This window comes from Pleurodeles waltl, chromosome 1_1, assembly GCF_031143425.1.
Source record: "Pleurodeles waltl isolate 20211129_DDA chromosome 1_1, aPleWal1.hap1.20221129, whole genome shotgun sequence".
In the NCBI taxonomy this organism is placed as follows: Eukaryota; Metazoa; Chordata; class Amphibia; order Caudata; family Salamandridae; genus Pleurodeles; species Pleurodeles waltl.
This window is the reverse complement of record NC_090436.1, coordinates 146,643,087-146,662,614: the sequence shown is the minus strand read 5'-3', so window position 1 is coordinate 146,662,614 and position 19,528 is coordinate 146,643,087. Positions and strand designations below refer to the sequence as shown.

The following is a 19,528-nucleotide window of genomic DNA, read 5'->3' as shown; positions in this document are numbered from 1 at the left end:
GCCTAGAACCAGTCTCAGTGGGTTTACTGTTGGTAGGCAGGCAAAGTTTCTCATTTTAACATCCCTGCACCTACTACATCTAAACACCTATACTGTGGGCTCAAGGGTTCTGCGAGAATTTTCTTAGGATTGGTGGAGGTCTTAAAACCAATCACTAGCTAGGGAATACATTAAGAATGACTCCCACCAACACTACCAGGCCTGGAGAAGAACAGAAGAGCAAGAACCTCTTTTCTGTCTTTCTAAGGAAAGAAGTGATGCCTCTGCTCCTGGAGTCCCTTGTGCCCAGCTTCTCAAGGAAGCAATGAATGGTTCCCAGTGTGGTCCAACAGGAGAACTATGAGATCCAAAAAAAGGGACAAAGTCCCAAAGCAGAGAACATGCACAGACAAAGGTGTCATAGTAAACCCAGCTACAAGAGGGCTTTAGTGGCTAAAATTTCTAGCTGAACCCATGAAGATTTGCTAGTGAAGAAACTTCAGTCTTCAGCAGGCCACCAAAGAGGATGTACCTGGCCTTGTGGAGTCCTCATTGGCTAGTGTCTTGCACCCTCAGGATTTTTAGCACAAAGACGACAACTTAATCTTAAAATGCAAGAAGCCAGCAGTAAAAGGCAGCAAGGTGATCCCAGTAGCAATGCACCTTAGGCTGGTACAAGGTTGTCTGGCTCTAGGCATCTGGTACCAAATCTCAAGACATCAGCAGGACTTTGACTTCATATTTGGAATTTTGAGTGTTATCAGCCACAGTGTCCTGTTGCCCTAAGGAGTATTTGGACTTCCATAATGAAGAAAGTAAACTGCTGACCGGGGGCAATCCACTAGGCTTACCTGACCGGGCTCCATCGAAATGAGCCCTAAAAGTACAAATGATCTGGTCACCCACACGTGGCACAGCCAAACATAAGCCCAGATACCCAGTGATATGCAAATCATAATTTAGGTGCAAACTCCCATTAGTTTTTACCATGTTTTGCCTGCACAATTTTCACCAGGTAAAACTGGATGCAAATCATGCTGACAAATAGCCCACATTTCAAACTGTTCATTTTGTAATGCGGAAAACATATGACCAGTTAGCATATATTCTAAGGTCCTAACCCCAAAATGAAGTGCAAGTTGCTCATCTGGTAAATATCCAGTGTTATCAATACCTAGCACATGCATCAATTTCTAACTGGGACTAGAATCCACTTGGAATTAGGGCCTGTGTACATTAGCACTGTGTGCCTCTTTTATTGACATGGAAAATCCTACATTAAACCTCTGTGTGCACCTTGGCACATAAACAGTGTCTTTGTTCTTGCACTTTGCAACGGTATTATCATGATGAGATATAACATGAATAAACAAATAAACCCCCCTAAAGCATTTTATTCCCTGGCTGAAAATACAGAACCTTCCTAAGACCATTATGGTAAGGGGAACGACTTGGGTGTTTAAAGGGATAGGGAAAGAGAACGGGAGGAGAACTTAAACTATGTTTTTACAAATATTTTGCAAGAGTGAAACATTTCAGAATGCTCATATATAAACCACATTTTCATCATTTCTAAATGGGGACTAAAGTGTGTAATATGTCTTTGAGTGCTAACATTTTCAATAAATGATACCCTTTCTTCACAGGCAACTGACGCACACAGATTGAGAAGCGAGACAGTCAGTATTAGTAAAAAAATAGAAACCCTGGCTCCTCAGAGACAATATATAATTTACTGAAAAATTGATCTATTTTTTGGAATCTACATACCACAACGTCCTTTTTCAATGGAGTCGCATGGCTTGTTAATCATACTGGACCTTGAACAATTGCGCAGCTTGCTCGGTACCACATCACCTGATTCTCTGCAGACATCATTAACTGCTTTTAAGAGTGCCAGGCACCGTAGGCAACACTGAAACGAAATTCAGATTTGAACTTGTCTTTCCACGCAACTACTTACAAACCTAACACCAAGCACCATAGGTAGCAGGCTTTTTCTACTGAATGGGCTAAAAACGCTAACCACAGCTCAACTGAAGAATTCTTTTGCTTGAGGTTATACTGGAAGGAAACATTTTGCTAACCGATGCTTTTGCTATTCGCTTCTAGCTTTTGGTAAATAGAGCTAGACTGATCTAGCAATGTGAACTCACGAACTTGGATTACTCAAGACCAAAACAGGGCGAAGGCGGTACAGGTGCACTAAAGTTCTCAGGTACCAACACATGGGAGAAGAGGCTATGAACCACCAATGCCTACTTTGAATACTTCATGGAGAACCACATCTTTCCTAGTGGATAGCATCTATCTTATGCCAAATTACAAAGACAACTATATGCTGTCGGAAGATTAGGAGCTTCTCCAATAACACGCTCAAACTCATCAAAAGAAAATGCTAGCTAAGGATACAGACATCAAACACTACCATGGGCCAGAGGTTTTTTAAAATATCAAATATAACTTTGTATAATATATATCACCAGATTTAACCTACACCCTCACAACCCTGCCTGGGTTTGATCAGTGGTAGTATATGGACTCACTAGATATACATGGTGACTAACTCAGCAACATCAAAATGCGTTTAACAAATGTCCATGCAGCCAAGGAACAGTAACACCCAAAACCGTCTTTGAGGTTTAACACATTCCAGGAGCTAAGGGAGAAACAATGTGGTACAGAGTGAAAGAGATGGCAGCATCACTAACAGCAACAGCCCGCCCATAAAGGTGGATGGCCCCCCCTCAACTTTTTCCACTGATGTAAAGTGTCTGACAGGCTGAGCAAAGGTCAATCTGACAGACACTGTTCATGTTCAGATCAAGCAGCCATGATATGCATACGGTGAATGTGCAGGTGCAGGACTGTTGAATAGTGAAGATTCTTACAAGCACTCCAATTGGATTCAAAGTCTCCATGTAGTGAAATCTGTAAGTAACAGACTTGACCTTTAGCCCTCCTTTTCTTTTCTACTCTCACAACTCGTCTCTTCTGCCTTACCATAGCCCTATAACCAAAGTATTGTCATCATCTGTAGCCATGTTATACTCTGAGGTCTCTTCTAGGTCATCATGCACAGTTCTTTAAACACTGAAGCATGTTATAAATAATTAGCATAGTCAGAGGACATAGAACCCATTACTAGACCACCTGAGATTTTTGGGATGGTAAAGTTTTATGTGCTTTAAGAAGATAAGAACTAAAGACGGTGTACATCATCAGGCAATTTTATAATGTGAACTTAAGTAGAGCTGTTGATATTGCAGGGTACAATAAAGTTGTACTACCTTTCTGTTGCTACTTTTTCTATACAAAGGACTGTATTCGCAATAACCAGCAAATAGAGCCACCGTACCAGCTTGGCTTATAATATTTTGTGCACTGCATGAATGATTGCTACATCAGGTGTCTATGCAAATTACTACAAGATAAGGGTCTATGCAAAAGGGTTAGCTTCTGGAATATTTATTTGATTAGAACCAGGCTTAGCTACAAGTTACATTCAGTATAATGTACCACACCGTGCACTATGTTGTTAGCTCAGCCCTGTAAGCTTACTAGACTTTGTTGTCCTTACAAAAAAAAAAAAAAAAAAAAAAAAAAAGATATGCAGGACTATCAGAACTTGTGTAAAGTCTTTAAACATTGCCTGTCGACCAAGGAAATTTTTACATGCAAACAAAAGAAGCAAAGCTCACTGCAAATTCAATCTGGTGTACAAAATTACAAAAACAGAAGGCAGAGCAGGGCTTTCTAAAGAACAAGAAATGTCTACAGCTGGAGCAAGGAAGCACTCAGCTGGGATTTTTCTGTTTTTACTATATTTGACCCTGAGGACTGGTGTAAAAGATAAAGGCTAGAAAGTTTTAGACAAGTAACAGTGGTGAAACTATGAAGATACTGATGAAGGTGAACAAGCAGACCATCTAGCACAAACAATACGGTCTTCCTTGTAAAGTGGTGTTAAATAATACAGAGGTACGCATCCCAGCAAGTCAGACTTTATTAATAATGGTGGTTCAAGGGATAAGGCCACGACCCTGCTTTAAGTGAACGTTCAGGGTCTGAACCCCTCCACAAAGGGTGAGCACTGTTTAATGGCTGCACACCTCGGTGGTTTATATAGCCTCTCAACAGTTTGTGGGGAGCAATCACTACATTCGGTTCATTCTGGTTGCTGTGCCTAGTAGCTCAGGACATTTTTGGGATATCACATCTGTGTACTAAGGACATATGAGCAATAGAAGATATCCTGCAATTTGATTCGACAAACGGATTTATCTCACAGAACATTGAAGCCTCTATATCTTAAATATAGATGAAGTATTAGTATCCACAGGAACAATCACATCAAAACGAGTAACCTAAGTCAGTGATAGCTATAAAAGGCAAATACAGTTCTGAGAATAGAGTCCTGAAGAAGCAATAGCACATCATAAAAGATGTGCTGGCTGTAACTCATGAAAGGCTATATTCATAGAAAAAAAACAATTAGCAAAGGTCTCTATAGCCAGGCCATGTCGATTTTGGTGTTTAACTTCCATTAAAAGACATTTCAGGATATAGATGTGATAACCATCTTTGAAGATACTCTGAACTGAGAAATCTATTGCACTTTTAATGGAGCTACTTGTTTTGCTCAACTAATGTGAAACTCTTAATTCAAGATTAAACATAGATATAGGTTTTTATAGGAAAGATTTTTTTTGTACGAAATAAAGAAAGGGAAATAACTATCTAATGTTTTGATCATTTAACACATATAGGGATTGCTAGGCCACAAACCATGTTTAGACACACATTGTAGAAAATAATAGGGTTATTGGCACAGTGGGTAGAAGCAGTGCAGGGCCTTACTTATCAGTTAAAGTTCAACACGAATAACTCTACCAAGAAAAAAAATAAAAAAAGGAGTGGCAATATTGCAGTGAAGGAGAGTTCCGTTTGCATTAGAAGCAGTCCACAAGGGTTTGGAAGGTAGAGTTGTAGGTGTCAAAAGAAAGATGGGGACAGGATTAAGCTCACGTTTTACTTTACATGCGCTCAATGAAGGGAAAGAAGAGTTTTGTGACCAGGTTTACCAGAAACACTAAAAATTGCAAAAGAGGACATAATAATATGGAGTACTTAGAACTCCTCTTCGAATCAAACATTAGATTGTTCAACAGTGTTATTCCATAAACCACCAACCCCATCACACTGTTGCAAAGGCACAGAGAATACAGCCTCCTAACGATGAAGATCTTACATTATACTCTACTGCAGACCATAAATACACGAGAATAGATGTATTTCTTATAAATAACTCGTTGATTCTTCTTGCAATTTTAGATTCTGAGTTAGGGACAATGACCTTATCCAACCACTTCCCTGTCGCAATATTGTTAGCACTGGAGACAGGAGCATTAAGAACACCACCACAATGGCAGGTTAATGAAACATTTCTGGACCCCATAGTGCAAGCCTTGATAAGAGAGGCCCTACAGCAAGATTGCTATAAAAAAGTGGAACATGATGTTATCTTGGATGTCGTTTGTGATGTGGCTAAGCTGTTCATGAACAACAGTAAATAAGGTGAACATATTCCACTGGAGCTATGGCCATAATACAAAGGCATGGCCTCCCTAGTAGCAAACTACTTGCTACAAACATGTCAATTTACAATAATAACACAATAAAACGTAACCATAATCAACAGGATGGTCAATAAATTAAACTCCTTTCACCTGATTTTTATTACCTGTAGCATGATAGGTGCAAGCAGCCTCCTGCTTTGCTGTTTCTACCCTGCTCAAACGAATGGCGGCGGAAATTCACTATCAGAATCCCAAGTCTATAGGACAGACAAATGGGAGTTACAGTGTAGGAGGAATGCCAGAAGGTACACTAGTGTTACAGCAGTTAAGAAGCAAAATAAATTGTCACCGATTGCTATAATCATCCACAGAGTAATGTGGAATGATACAGGATAGTCGTATAACGCATGGCAATGAGTAGATTATTCATTAACTCACTAAAGGAGGGACATAAAATGATACAAACAAGAACCTACCCTGGCGGTCTAGAAATACCCTATGGCAGGAATAAAGAAAACAAAGTGTGTTGGTACTCAAAGTTTACTGAATGCCCATGAGACAGAAATTAGGACATTAGCAACACACATTGCATATCTAATGACCCTAAGCTACATTAGAGAGACATTCCAATTATAGTTTAAGGATGAGCCTAACAGAGAAGAGAAATGCAATTTCTAGGTAAAAATGGATCAGTCAAGAGTTAGATAAAGACTGAACGGGGAGACCCATTATTCTACCTAACAAACATTTCAACAGCATTTACCCAATTTCCTGCCAATCTGCACACTAAACAGATAACCTCAGACAGATAGGACATTCACAAGGACTTGGACAGAGTTAAATTAGTCTGGGTAGGAACAGCAGAGCAGGACCCCATGTTCGCATCCATCATACTACAGGAAATAAACAGTGCGATCAAAGACATGAAAAATGGGTGCGCACTGGGCAACTATGGGCTGTCAAGAATGTTTGATATGGCATACACAGAAGAACTCACCCCTTTCTTAATATTAATGTATGAGGAAGTGCAGGACTGAGTTACTGCCCTCTTCTCTACAGGAAACAATTGGCATTACCCTCCCTAAACCTGATAAACCCCCTCACTTATACGAATCATTTCGATTTCTACCTCCGATAAACGTGGACAACAAACCTTTTGCAGAAATCACAGCCAACAGGATGACCCCTCACTCGCGGGGATTGTTCTAAAAAGATCAGTCTGGGTTCATCCTGGGCAGGTTGACAGCTGATAACTTGCAAACATTGTTTGCGGTTATACACCAAATAAATCAGACATTACAGCCATGGCCCTATTTCTTGATGCAACCAAGGTTTTCGATTCTTTTGTATGGTCATTTCTACTTAATATACTTGAAAGAATGGGTTTAGGCAAAGCCATGAAATAATAGATAAAACTGCTCTACACTCACTCTCCCTGTAGCAATTAAAAAAAAAAAAAAAGACAATCAAATTTCCATCCAATAGAAATTGAAAGGAGGTGCAAGACAAGCATGCCCTCAGTCGCGAATTTTATTTGCTTTGACAAAAGAGTTCCTAGTTAATTACTTAATGATTTTCATCTTAACTAAGGCACAAAATGTGTAGTCTAGAGAATTCTACTGTCCACTGATGACATTCTCAGATATCATAAATTATGGCAGATGGTCAGGACTAACAATCAGTCAAAAAAGGTTATGTTGCCCCTAACCACAAATACACGCCCTCACGAATTAGACTGTACAATAAAAAGGGAAAGACTTTTCTATCTAATACCTGGGCATACAATACCACTGGCACATGGACCTCATCATCATGGAGAAGTATGGCACATTTATGGAAACTATGGCATCCATAAAAAATGGAGCAGGCTACCATTATCAATGGTGGGGTGATTGGCCTTCATCAAGATGGTGCTGTTATGCAGGCTCTTGTATCTCTTTCAAAACATGCCAAAACTATTAAACCAGAAATAGCTCACTGTGGCATTCTGTGTATATTGTTAAAGAAGGGGGGAAGATGTGTGGCATTCTGTGTACATGGAATCTTTAGGCAGAATGTATGTCACCGTAACCTGGTGACGGTAACTAAGGGCGATCAGGCAGTTGGAAGAGACAAGGAGAGAGAAGACATCTGTTGGCTGGGGTGTTTAATGGATTCCTTATCTTGAATAAACTAAAGCAGATTATACCACAAGGAAGGGTCTCTCACCATCTTTTCACTCACCAATTAAGACTTTCAATAATTAAGGCTTCCCTGGGTAGGAAAGGAGCTTACAGTAAGTTTGAGCACACTGAAGCTACCCTACAAGCAGGGCAGGTTTACACCCCCTAACTCTAAAATCTAAAACTTAATTTCCAAAGCACACCTTACCTTGGCGGGAAGGACAAATATGACTACCTTGTATTTAAATGCTATGTAATGGTTACCTGAGTTTGCTGGGCTGGGGGGGGAAGTCATCAGAATCTATGGGGCTGGCTGGGTTGCTTACCACGGGGATATAGTTGGCATATATGCTGGAGAGATTGAGCCTTACAGACTTGATCATACAAGCTACATGACTGGAAGACTTATGAAATATTGCCATTGGGTATGTACCCATTGCTTAAAACTGAAAGTAAAGTTTAAAAGAAACAAATAGTTGAAATAAAAACAAAATTTGAATGCAAGTTGTGAAAAAAAAAAAAAAAAAAAAAGGCAAAATATATTTTCATATGTAACTTTTTGTACTGCAGACTTATCTGCTTTACTGCTATGGCCATCAGACTCTTCCATTCACAGAGATATGTAGTGTGTGTAGTTTGTTTAAATGCTCAGAGTCAACAATCAAGCCACGGCTCAGAAATTTTTTGTACTGACTATGTAGCACTTGATAATGAAGAATCTAATGAATACAACATGGGTATGCAACAAACTATGCGTTTTATAATTTAATCACGATCTGAGTTTGGGCAATATGGAACATTTGTAATACTCCAAATTTTGCATTATCCAAAAGCTAGGCGATTGTGAGGTGTTTTTCGCGCACCATAAGGTAAAAGAGCAAGCAAAATATATGGATAAATAGATAATAGCAAGTGTCCCACCATCCTGCATTCCCATGCTTCTCCCAATAAAAAAAGTACTCCGCATGTATTGCTCAGCTATCTGACTAGGACAGGAAACATCTTAGGTTATGAAGAAGCTGGATAGTAGAACCACTACACATGGGAAACTTGGAGTGGGTCTACAGAAGCACATGGAGACAGGAGAGAGTTGTCCTGCAGTCTGAGAATGAGAAGACATATGGGCAGTGCAGAAATGGTTATTCACAGCCAAAAAGGGCAGAAACTGGAGCCAAAGAAATCATAAGACATTCAGATAAGCAAGTTCTGATGATTGGTGTACCAAGGAGACAGTGCTTGTCCCACAAACAACACAGACAGAAGGATGGACAAAAGACAAGCAAGGAGTCCGAGGGTGAAGAAGGTGAGAAGAGCAGGAAGTCCAGCAATTCAGAAAGAATTATTAAAACGGTTAGTTAAAACTCAAGGAAATGGGGTATAAACCATCAGCTACTAACTATTAAGACAATGTAAAAATCAACTGTTCAGAGATTTCTGATTTTCCCCTGCTAAGCGAGTTCTCCCAGCCCGTTGTCTGTTTGCTTTGCATTGCTCCACTTCTTGTAACACGCTTAGATTGTCATACCAGAATGCAAAGCAAAAACAAACAGTAGAACAATTACTCGCACTCTACATCCCCAAACACAAGGTGAACGGAAGAAGTGATTAGAGAGGAGGGTGCGGTCCAGTTGGTTTCTGTTGCGAAAGGCCTTATTGGTAGGAGAGTAGTTCTAATTCCTACGCCTACATACTTGTTTTAAAGTCAGTCAGAAAGTCAAAGTAGGCGGTAGTGGGGTGACAAGGGTAAACAACTATAAATCAGACTATTTCAAAATACAATTGAGACAAGACAAAATACTAAACCAGGTTAACTGTTCCAAAAAGTATGTTCAATAAAGAAAGCAATATACATGTGCAATAGAAAATGGAACTATAAAATAGCAACAATCCATCAAGGTCAAGTGGAATGTGTGAATCATTTCCTTTTTCTATTTTTTCACATATTTGCAAAAAGTTCTCTTTGGAAAAGCAGTGCTCATCACCGGACAAGTCTGTCACACAGACGGAGGCAATGAACTGCTGCAGGACCCATTTTCTGAAGAGAGAATATTTGGTAAGGGTATGTTTTTGACTACAAAAAGAAGACCTGCTCTAGTCCCAATTTCTAGACTTCAAAAATAAATTCTGTATTTTGTACTTGTCAACTGATATTTATAGGATATGAAATCCGTTTTTGGCTTGGCATCACAATCCTTTTGTTCATCTGGGGATGACTTTTCAAATATGTCTGCTGTAGATTCAGTTTCTGTAGAAGCGTGGTCAATCGAGCGAATTGGAACGTATCCGTTTTATGCAAAAGTGTCAGCTATAATAAATTGGATGGCGAGAGGAGATGGCTCTGCCAATTAGATTATGTGCCTTCTTGGTTGGTATATATGTCCATTAAACATGTAGTAGGCAGCTGGTGGATGGAGTATGTACTCTTGGGTGCTATAATAACCAGTTAACTGCATCCTTTGGCTTAATGTAGTCTGTTGAAGGGTAGTGAAATGTGTATTTTGATGAACAATCCTGTTAGAAGCAAGGCAGCATCTCAGCATATATCTGTCCTGTATTAAATGTATGTGTAATGTTCTGTCTAAGGTTATTGTGGTATGTTCTGTGAACAGTGTGTAGTTAGAGATGAATGCTATTGTGAGCATGCTAATAACCAACTATATCTGGGCCTCAAATATGTAATTGACAGTTTGGGTCTTAACCATGTTATTAACATCAAATTAAACTCCTTGACCAATAGGCTAAATGTCTGCAAATTAATATTGCCAGAACATTTTAATCTAGCAGAAAAGAATGTTCAAATTCAGAATCCAGAACCGATAATGAATTTGAAAAATTAAAAGTCTAGCTCAACAAAGTGCCCAAAGTTACAGTTTGGTAAAAAAAAAAATATATATATATATATATAAATATAATCAGTAACAGCTGCATGAAATGCTACCATAACAAGGGCCCGAGGTAAATGGAATAGGCTTTCAGAGGGAATAAAGACAACTGAAGTTTGGAACTGAGTGTTGATGCTGACAAGTAGGCTGGGTACACACGATGTGCACCCTCCAGCAGAAAGAAAATATTCTTCATGATAATTCATGGATGCCACTATTGAGAATATTCGGTCCTCAATCTTTTGCTTGTCATTATCTCAAAAAGGATTTGTAACAGTCAGCCACTTAAACTACATTTCTTTGAAAGCATGTTGACTATATCACTGGAGAGTCTCAAATTGGAAAAAACAGGTTTGATCTCTGAAAATATCTCCATATGCTAGAATTTAAGAGAGACTTTCTAATAATTATGAAATAATGCTTAGCATTTACTCGAAAGCAATAAAGTTAAACTAGGAGTATTTCTCAATAAACAATTGCTTATCCATAGCTTCTGCCTGTGCTTATGATACAGAACACTTCATACACAGGTTAATATATAATTGACAATATGATTTTTTTTGGTTTCTCCTACTGATACATTACAATCTATTTTACTGCTTTTAACATTTAAAGTGTTTGGCGCGCTTCAACCTTGAAATACTACTTTGTTTGCTAAATATTCTATTCACGATTTTACCAAACAATTAGCAAAGCATATATGGTAAAATAGCTAGTGTACAATGCAATACAAACTGGTTGTAAACTTGTAAAGGCTTCATTGCAAAGTTACATTAAAGGGTAAATTATACTTTAGATTCTTTAAAGGAAAACAAAGGGGTAGCACTGGGGAAGGAAGAAGGAGACAGAATCTACATAAGTAATCTTAAACACCGACATACGTAACAATACATTATACACTTAAACAGAAGTTGACATCTTCAGACTTTTGGAAAGGAAATACTGCAAACAGAAAGAAGTTATACAATGAAATGAGAATATTTATGGAGGTTGTTTTTCTTCATTTGTAATCATTATTATATACAGACAGATATTATTACCAGTTACAGTTAGGACCTAGTTTCCATAGGAAAAAAGTGTTTTTTATTTTGCTAATAACTTTGGCACCGTTTGACAAATCTTCACAAACTTTTCAAAACTAGTTTGCCACTCATGCAGCTGCTGCTTGGAAAGTTTTAGTGGGATTTGTCAAGCGGAGAAAAGAAAAGAGGGGGATGGGGGCAAAATGGGTTTTCCCCATGCAATTTACCATAAGAATTTTAGACACTACAGCCCGAACTACTGAACTGAATTACACCAAATTTGGCAGAAAGCTAGATTTTGGTTCAGAAAGATCTTTGTAATTTGGGAAACTCTGTTCAGTAATTTTTGGAGTTATCAAAGAAAAAAAGGTTTGTGCATATCTAGAGATGCATCCACCATGGTGGACCCACGCTTCAACAGCAATGTCATGATTGGCTGGCCAACCTGAGAGAAACGTTGTGGCCACCATTTTGTCAAATCGAACAGGTTTCCAGGGGTGGGACGGAGCAGGGACCAGGAGGTGTGTAAAAAAAGGATATGAGGGGTCACGATAGAAGGCCAGAGGTATCCTGACCCCATGGCACTGATGGAGGGGTCTGTGAGGGACCTCTCATGGGGAAGAAATTGTGGGAAATTTTTTTTTTTGCATCAGCGAGGATTTACTGCAGTACTCAGAGCAGCTCCCTGTGTGAATCAGAGGACACATATCCCAATTAAAAAAATACACCCACTCACAGACTTTTACACACGCCCACACATCAATACAGCTACTCACGCATCCACTCAGAGATCCAGAAAACCACTCATATACCCACCCACAGAGGCTCTCACACCCACAATGACTCATGCGTCTACTCAGACCCACACAGCCACTCACACGCCCATACAGAAAAACCACTGACACCTCAGTCAAACCCCCATACAGCCACTGACACCCACAGAGCCAGTTACACATCTATTCATACACCCACCCACCCACCACACACTCACACGTCCACTTACAAAGCCACCCTCACACCCACTCAAGAGACCCAGAAAACCGGGGGATTGGCTGCATGCGGCCTACCACCAGCCACGCACTGCCAAAGGCTGCGCGCGGCAGACACTAAATTCATATATGGTAATTAAATATTACTTTATGTTAAAAAAAAAAAAAAAAAGCCTGGAAATTCACAATTTAAAAAAAAAAAAAAAAGAAGAAAGAAGAAAAGCGGTTATAGGGACGGTATAGTTAAGTTCAGATTTTACTCACACCCTAGCATTGAAGTACTAATTATCCCATATATTACAATCATGATGTCTTCTTTGAGACCATTGATAGTATCACTAGAATGTTTCCAGGGAAGTTATTGATGAGAACTGTGCAAAGCAGGGGAGCGAGCTATAGTTACCTTAGGGCACGAGTTATAGTTACTTCAGATAATTATAACTGCTGAATTACTATGGTTTTGCGCGTGTAAAATCTGAACCCAACTATAATGCCCCTGCAACCTTTGGTTTTTAGTGAATCTCTGGAGTTTTTTTTTTAAATTATATTTCTCAACTATATATATATATATATATATATGTATGTGCATGCACACACACACATTTATTATAAACCAGCATTTGTCAAACCTTTGAAATTCTGCAGGAGAATTCACAAATTCCTTTCAAATTCATGAATGTTGTATAAGATATTCTATCAATTGATAGGAAACGTATGTATGTTTCTTCCAGTTTGCGCAATGGTAAGATTTATACTTTCTGTAGAAGACTGCATTCTTCAAATAACGGTAGCATTGAAAAAGTTAACAGTTCTACTTTCCACTGGTGCTACATGTGCCTTAGTTTGGGCTTATAGACAGTTTACAATCAGCACCTCTATTGTTGGAGGTATTCACAGCTGACTAAGTTGTGAAAGCAACAAAAAAGTGCCTCTGACATTCAACAGGGCACAGTGGCAGCACAAATTATGTTAATTATGGGAGTGTTAAAAAAATAATTAAGGAAGTGTTAAAAAAAAAAAAAACACAAGTATCCTTATTACTTTGCCTCTTAGACCCTCTTGCTGCACAGCATGGGTTTGTGTGCGAGTCCTGCAACTCAGGGTTCAAGAGCAAGTGGGTGAAGGTATTGGGGCAATTAGAATACCGGTTGTGTGTGTGGGGGGGGGGCGGAGAAGGGGGAAGAGAGAGAGAGCAAGAGAGCGCGAGAGAAAGAGAGAGAGAATGTAATGCTCAAAAGAAAGTTGCATCTGTTTTCCTTCTCAAATCATGAGTTTTGGCTGTGAGAAGGCAAATGACGTCCATGGGTCAGAACTGCGGTAACGCCGTTTATGTATGAAAGTCGTGGGTAAATTACAGTATGTGTACAAAGTAACAGTCCTCTTAAGTAGAAAATCAAGCTTGATCATGTGCCGCCAGCCATCAGGTCTTCGCAATGCATTCTGAAATTGTAGCGGTCAAGCGGGAGAGGCAGGAAGCTGTGTAATTAATTATGGCGAGCTTTCTTTATGACAGTTTCATTTTTCACAACAAGCACATTTGAGCATCATCAGTCCCCTCCTCCGCTCCTCATTGGAACTCAAACTTACAGTGCATCAGATCAGACTGAGCAAGATATTCCCCAAGCCCGTTATTTTCCCATAGCCATCTTACATTCTTTACTGGTAACACAATTATAAATTTCAGTCCACCTGAAATTTTAAATGAATATCTAGATGTGGCCAGTTCATCAATAAGTCGGTGATTTAAAGGTGAGTGTATGGTGTGAACACTGCTTACCACTTAATTTAGCAAAAAAAAAAAAAATTACAATAAATTTCATTTTTCATAGAAACAAAAAGACAGAGATACCAAAATATTGAACAATGTGGGATATGGATATTGCTATCAGAGTACAAGTCTGCTATTTTGGTAAACTTCTTCTAACCAAGCAGTAGAGTCCCCTCAGGTGATACTGTTAAAATGGAGGCACATATGTGGTGGCAATTCGTGCATATTAAAATACTTTGTGCAGCACCAAAAAAAACTTTTATGCACTTGGCTGCATATTCCAAATACATTTATGCATAAACACATATAGCATATGCAATTCATACTGCTGGGCAGTCACAGCAAAATATGTTGACGGTCCCTGAGCACAGCACCTATTGGTGGTGGATGGTGTGAAGAGAACATGCTGTGCAGTAGGGTGAGGAGTAGGCCCCGGCAGGCAATGTGAGGACTGTGCATAGAGATTTAACATGAAGAGTTGGAACTGGAGGGAACCGGCTTAATAGACGGAAAGAAGGTGGAAACTAATAGTACTGTTTAAACTGCAGTCTCAATGTGAGGCAAATTAGCAAAACTTGCCACCTATTCATTATGATTATTCATCACTGTTTCAGTAAAACTCTACAAGTGTCATTTTCTTCTTTTAATTTTTTTTTTTAAACCAAAAAGAAAAAAGAAAAAAAAACTTACAATTCATTCTTCAATAACGATGGTTAACTACTATTTTGTTTTTCAAAGAAAGGAAAATAATGGATCATGAGTGTATATTTAGGACACAATATTTTTTGCTAGCCATGTTCGGACATGCAACTGTGTTGGAACCCAATAGAAAGCCCGCTGCTTTTCAATGGGCTCCAACTCATCACTCAGTGGTTCTCTAACAAAACGCATTTCGCATTCCAGAGGCAAGCAGAGGATCCATTATAAGAATGTCTGTACTTAAAAATACTGACATTTTTGCCCCTTAATATAATTTACTTCGTTTTCTATTACTGTATTACTTAAAGGCCTTAGATAACCTGAGGATGGTCAGCTCAGCTTTCCTTAAATATACATCAAACGGTGCTTTTTGAAATCTTCACTGAAGGCAAATCTAGCCAGTGTGATGTGAAAGCCCAATTCAGATCTCACAAGGTCATGTGGGAATTAGTTGGTAAAAAGTATGGAAGCTACACTAATCCTACAACAGCAATCACCTTGCTGTGGTAGAACTGCTGTAACATAAAACGGCCTCATGTGAAAAGACACTTGAGAAATGCATCGCTGTATTGAGCCTCGGTCTCCAGTTTATTTTTATTTTTAACAGCACAAACCTCTGCTCCCACCCTCAGCAAGGTCTTCCATCTAGATGGCAGTTATGTTAAATGCAAATGAACAAAAAAATGGTTAGAGTCAAGCCCCTTTTTAGTTTAATTCATTCTACTGAGATGATTTGTAACAACAACTTTACACGACACAGACAGGGTGAACAATGACACAAAAAAAACAAAATGAGGTACAGCATATATTTTAAATAAAAATATTAAATTATAAAATGAAACGGCAATGCCTTAATTATAAATGGTGTAATATATTAGGTGACATGACAGCACAGCCATGAGTTACTGCTACACTTAAGTACTAGGTGTTTTCTGGCAAACTGAGCTAGAAAACACTTAACATTAATTCCATGCAAACAAGGTGTGAAATAACAAAAAAATGCCTCCTAAAAAACTGTTTTGCAAACAACCAACTGAAATACTGACAATTGCGATCATACCCTTAATTAAATACATGTCCCATTTCCAGACGTGGTATTTCGATCCCTCAATAGAATAATCACGACTTTCCTACAAGGTACAGGGTCAAAAGAATCAAAAGAAAATTGCATCGTACTAGAAAACGGTTTTAAATATCGTGCTACAAAAAAAAATATTGGTAACCAAAATGTCTACAACGTAAGGACAGTTAAGTAGAATCAATTCCGCACATATGTAGCTGGATTATATAAAACCTAGGACGGGTGCCACATTAGTTAGGGCTCATCAACCAGGTATAACTGGGTCCCATTGTATACGAAAGAAAGCCGTCCCTCGTGGAAGGCGCATGCCCAGGCGTGGGTCCCGTACACACTGTCCCTAGGGCGAAACCGGCCCTGGGTTGCTATTATTCTGCTTCAAGAAGGACCTTGCCTGACAGTTCCAACTGCAACTGGGTCAAGACTGGTTTGCACACGGCTAGTTCCAAACTGAGATGGCATTGTGTGCTACATAACCATGGACCGGGATGCGGCCGGAGTAATTATCAGTGGCCGAGATTAATTCAAACATTCATCCGTCACGGTTTTGCACACTAAAGTGGGAGACCCTTAGCCCGGCTCTCAGTAATGTGGGTTACACACCTCTACCTAAATTGACACCTTTGTCAGGGCGCCAGAGCGTGCGAGGTTCTTTTGTTTCTAGCTGCGTCCAGCGGTGACCGTCTCCGTGCTACCATCACGCAAACCTCCCCCGCGACGCCCTACAGCGTCCAGGCGCTTTCCGGAATCACCGAAACCAAGTTCAGACTTTTGACAAATATTTCGACAGGCAATTCTCTGATTTTTTAACAACTTGATTCAGATAGCCTGTCCTGCTTTTCTTCAAGTTAACGTTAGCAGACTTTTTGGTCTAACTTTTGCTTTCTTTATTATTAAAGATATATACAAAATACATATTTACTGTTAACTTTATAAATGTTTTGCGAGGTACCCATATTTCTTTCTGGTCAGAGTACTCGGACTCCGACTGCATGCATACCAACTGACAAGGTTCAGGTGGGAATCTCCTGAGTTTCGAAACCAAAAATGTTTTTATTTTGTCTGCCTCCCGCCTGAAATTACCTTTGTCTGCTGCTTTGATTGTTCTAAAGTCTCCCCCATACTACTCCTAAAATGTTCACACGTAAGCGACTGTTACTTTTCGACAAAGCAAATTCTTATAAACTTTTGACCGAACAGAAATAACGAGCTTACCCAGAATATGAGGCTGAGCAGGATCAGCACGGTCTTGGAGGTGATCACTCCGCAGTCCATATCTGAGCTTCAGTTATCTTCGAGTCCCGATCTGCTTGTGTAGCTCCTTAACACCTTCCTCTTCTCTGCGCTGTTATCGCTTGCACGACGGGAGTGAGCAACCAGGCACATGACTCGTATTATCCTGGGGAGGTCACATGGCTGCGGGCCCAGCCCCCCTCCACCCTCCTAGAGTGGGTGCCACAGCGCGCTTGCTCCACAGCGGCTTCTACCGGGGCGGCCATCTTCAAACGGAGTCCTGTCTACGCCACCGCATGAGCAGGCGGAGGGAATAGGAGGATGTTATTTGTTAAACTATGAATTTATATTGTATTGATTCCCAAGAAGAATTTAGATGTGTTCGGGAGGATTGTTGTGTGCGCATTGTTTTTACTGAAGTAGTTAAGTATGTCTCCTTGCAAAAAGTTAATTGTGTGCACTTTTACTCTCAATTTTGCATCTACAGCAAAGTTCCAATGTCAGCGAATGATAGGGTTATCATCTGGCCTAACCATGAATGTTCATTCTATACGGTCTCTCCTAAGGTGTTTCGATCCCATTATGCTTGCTCTAGTGCCTTGTTGGGCATGTGCTTCAACTTCGATGATACCTTTCGTCTCTTCAAGAGTAAAACAAGCGTTGGCAATGCCAATAGGTCTGGCTTTAAATTAATGTTTTATGGTAATGTGAAGAGTTACAAGCAAATAGCCTGGGAATAGCATTCATGCCAGTAAACCTAATTGAGACGGGAGACACCTGATTCATGAAGAAAAAATTGCATTATTTTGGCTGTCTCCTGCCTGAAATTGCCTCTGCTTCAATAGACGTCAACGGGAGAAATAAATTCTCGCGATTTTTAATTTTTTTTTTCCCCATCCGTGTTTGCACTTACCTATTGGTTGTCCCGACTGTCCCCCCCCAGCCAGAGCCTGCAGCCTAAATCCACAGGGACCAATCCCCATGAAATACATTGGGCATCCTATGCCATACTGAACCTCTGCTCCTGGCCGTCCCAGTGCTGCCCGGAGTGACCTGTTGTAAGCATCATTGGAAGATATCTGTCAAAGGATGATTTATAATGGACCTCTCTAACAAGCCTGCTACCAGAATTTCAGGTAATAACTTGCTGTAGATTCTTCACTGCATCTCACCGACACCTCCATCCAGAGTCCTATTCCAACACATTTTACATGAGTGGGATAAAGGGTGTAAAACGTCTCTCCAAAGATAGTATTTAGTGGAAATTGTTATTCCATCATGCCACTGGCTGACTTTACCAACTTTTGATGTTGGTCGGGTCTTGGGTGACCGCCTCAGGGGCTTAGCTTAATCTTTGAGATTCAGAAAGAGGGGGTGAATCTCAAATTTCCCAATGAAAAAAGCTGTGGGCTGCAGGGTGGAGTGGTAAGTTGACCAAGATTTGGAGGGGACTGTTCCCATGAGGAACATGGTCAATATTGATTTGCATCAGGAAAGCCTCTGCTTAGAGTGTCACCGTGGGCTAAAAGTGAGGGATTGGAATGCTAACCCAAGCAACTGCCACAGGTTAGACTATTTCCAGCCAATCATCGTTTGGGTGTCTGATTGCCAGTAGTATGCCTGGAAAACTGGGACTAATGCAAAAAGAACAGATGATGGGTGGAATGCTGAACAAATTCACCCCCAATCACAGATCTGGGCCTAAATCCATAGTATTTTTGCTTGGCATGCCATTCCGGTTTGGACCCAGCCATATAGAAATCAGTCTTGACCTTCTCCCCAATGGGAACAGTTCATCCCAAACTGCCAGGGCAGGTCTTCCTTGAACCGGAAACAAGCATCCTGGGACCGAATTCAGGGTATTACCCCTCATCAGCCGGGCTAGCTTGAATCTAGTGACATTGAAAGCACAGGACTCACATCTGGGTATACCCTTCCCACGTAGGGTGACAAATGCAAAAAAAAAAAAAAAAAACAGATGATAGGCGGAATGCTGAACAAATCGAACACTCGCCCCAGGCTCAGATCTATCAGGGCCTAAATCCATCATTTTTAGATCACTAGCTATTCTAGTTTGGTCCCAGCTATAAACAAATTAGACTTGACCCTGCCCCCCTCGGGAACAGTTTCACCCGAC

General features: G+C 40.0%; 1 protein-coding gene across 1 annotated transcript in view; it reads right to left on the bottom strand.

Annotated features, from left to right (window-relative positions):
- LOC138277528 (tetraspanin-36-like) overlaps positions 1-17,553 on the bottom strand; it is a 76,667-nt gene extending 59,114 nt beyond the window's left edge. Inside the window, exon 1 of the mRNA XM_069219230.1 lies at positions 17,374-17,553. Within this exon, the coding sequence (XP_069075331.1) occupies positions 17,374-17,433 (60 nt within the window). The 5' untranslated portion in view covers positions 17,434-17,553. The remainder of the gene's footprint in view (positions 1-17,373) is intronic.
- Between the last annotated feature and the right edge of the window lie 1,975 nt (positions 17,554-19,528).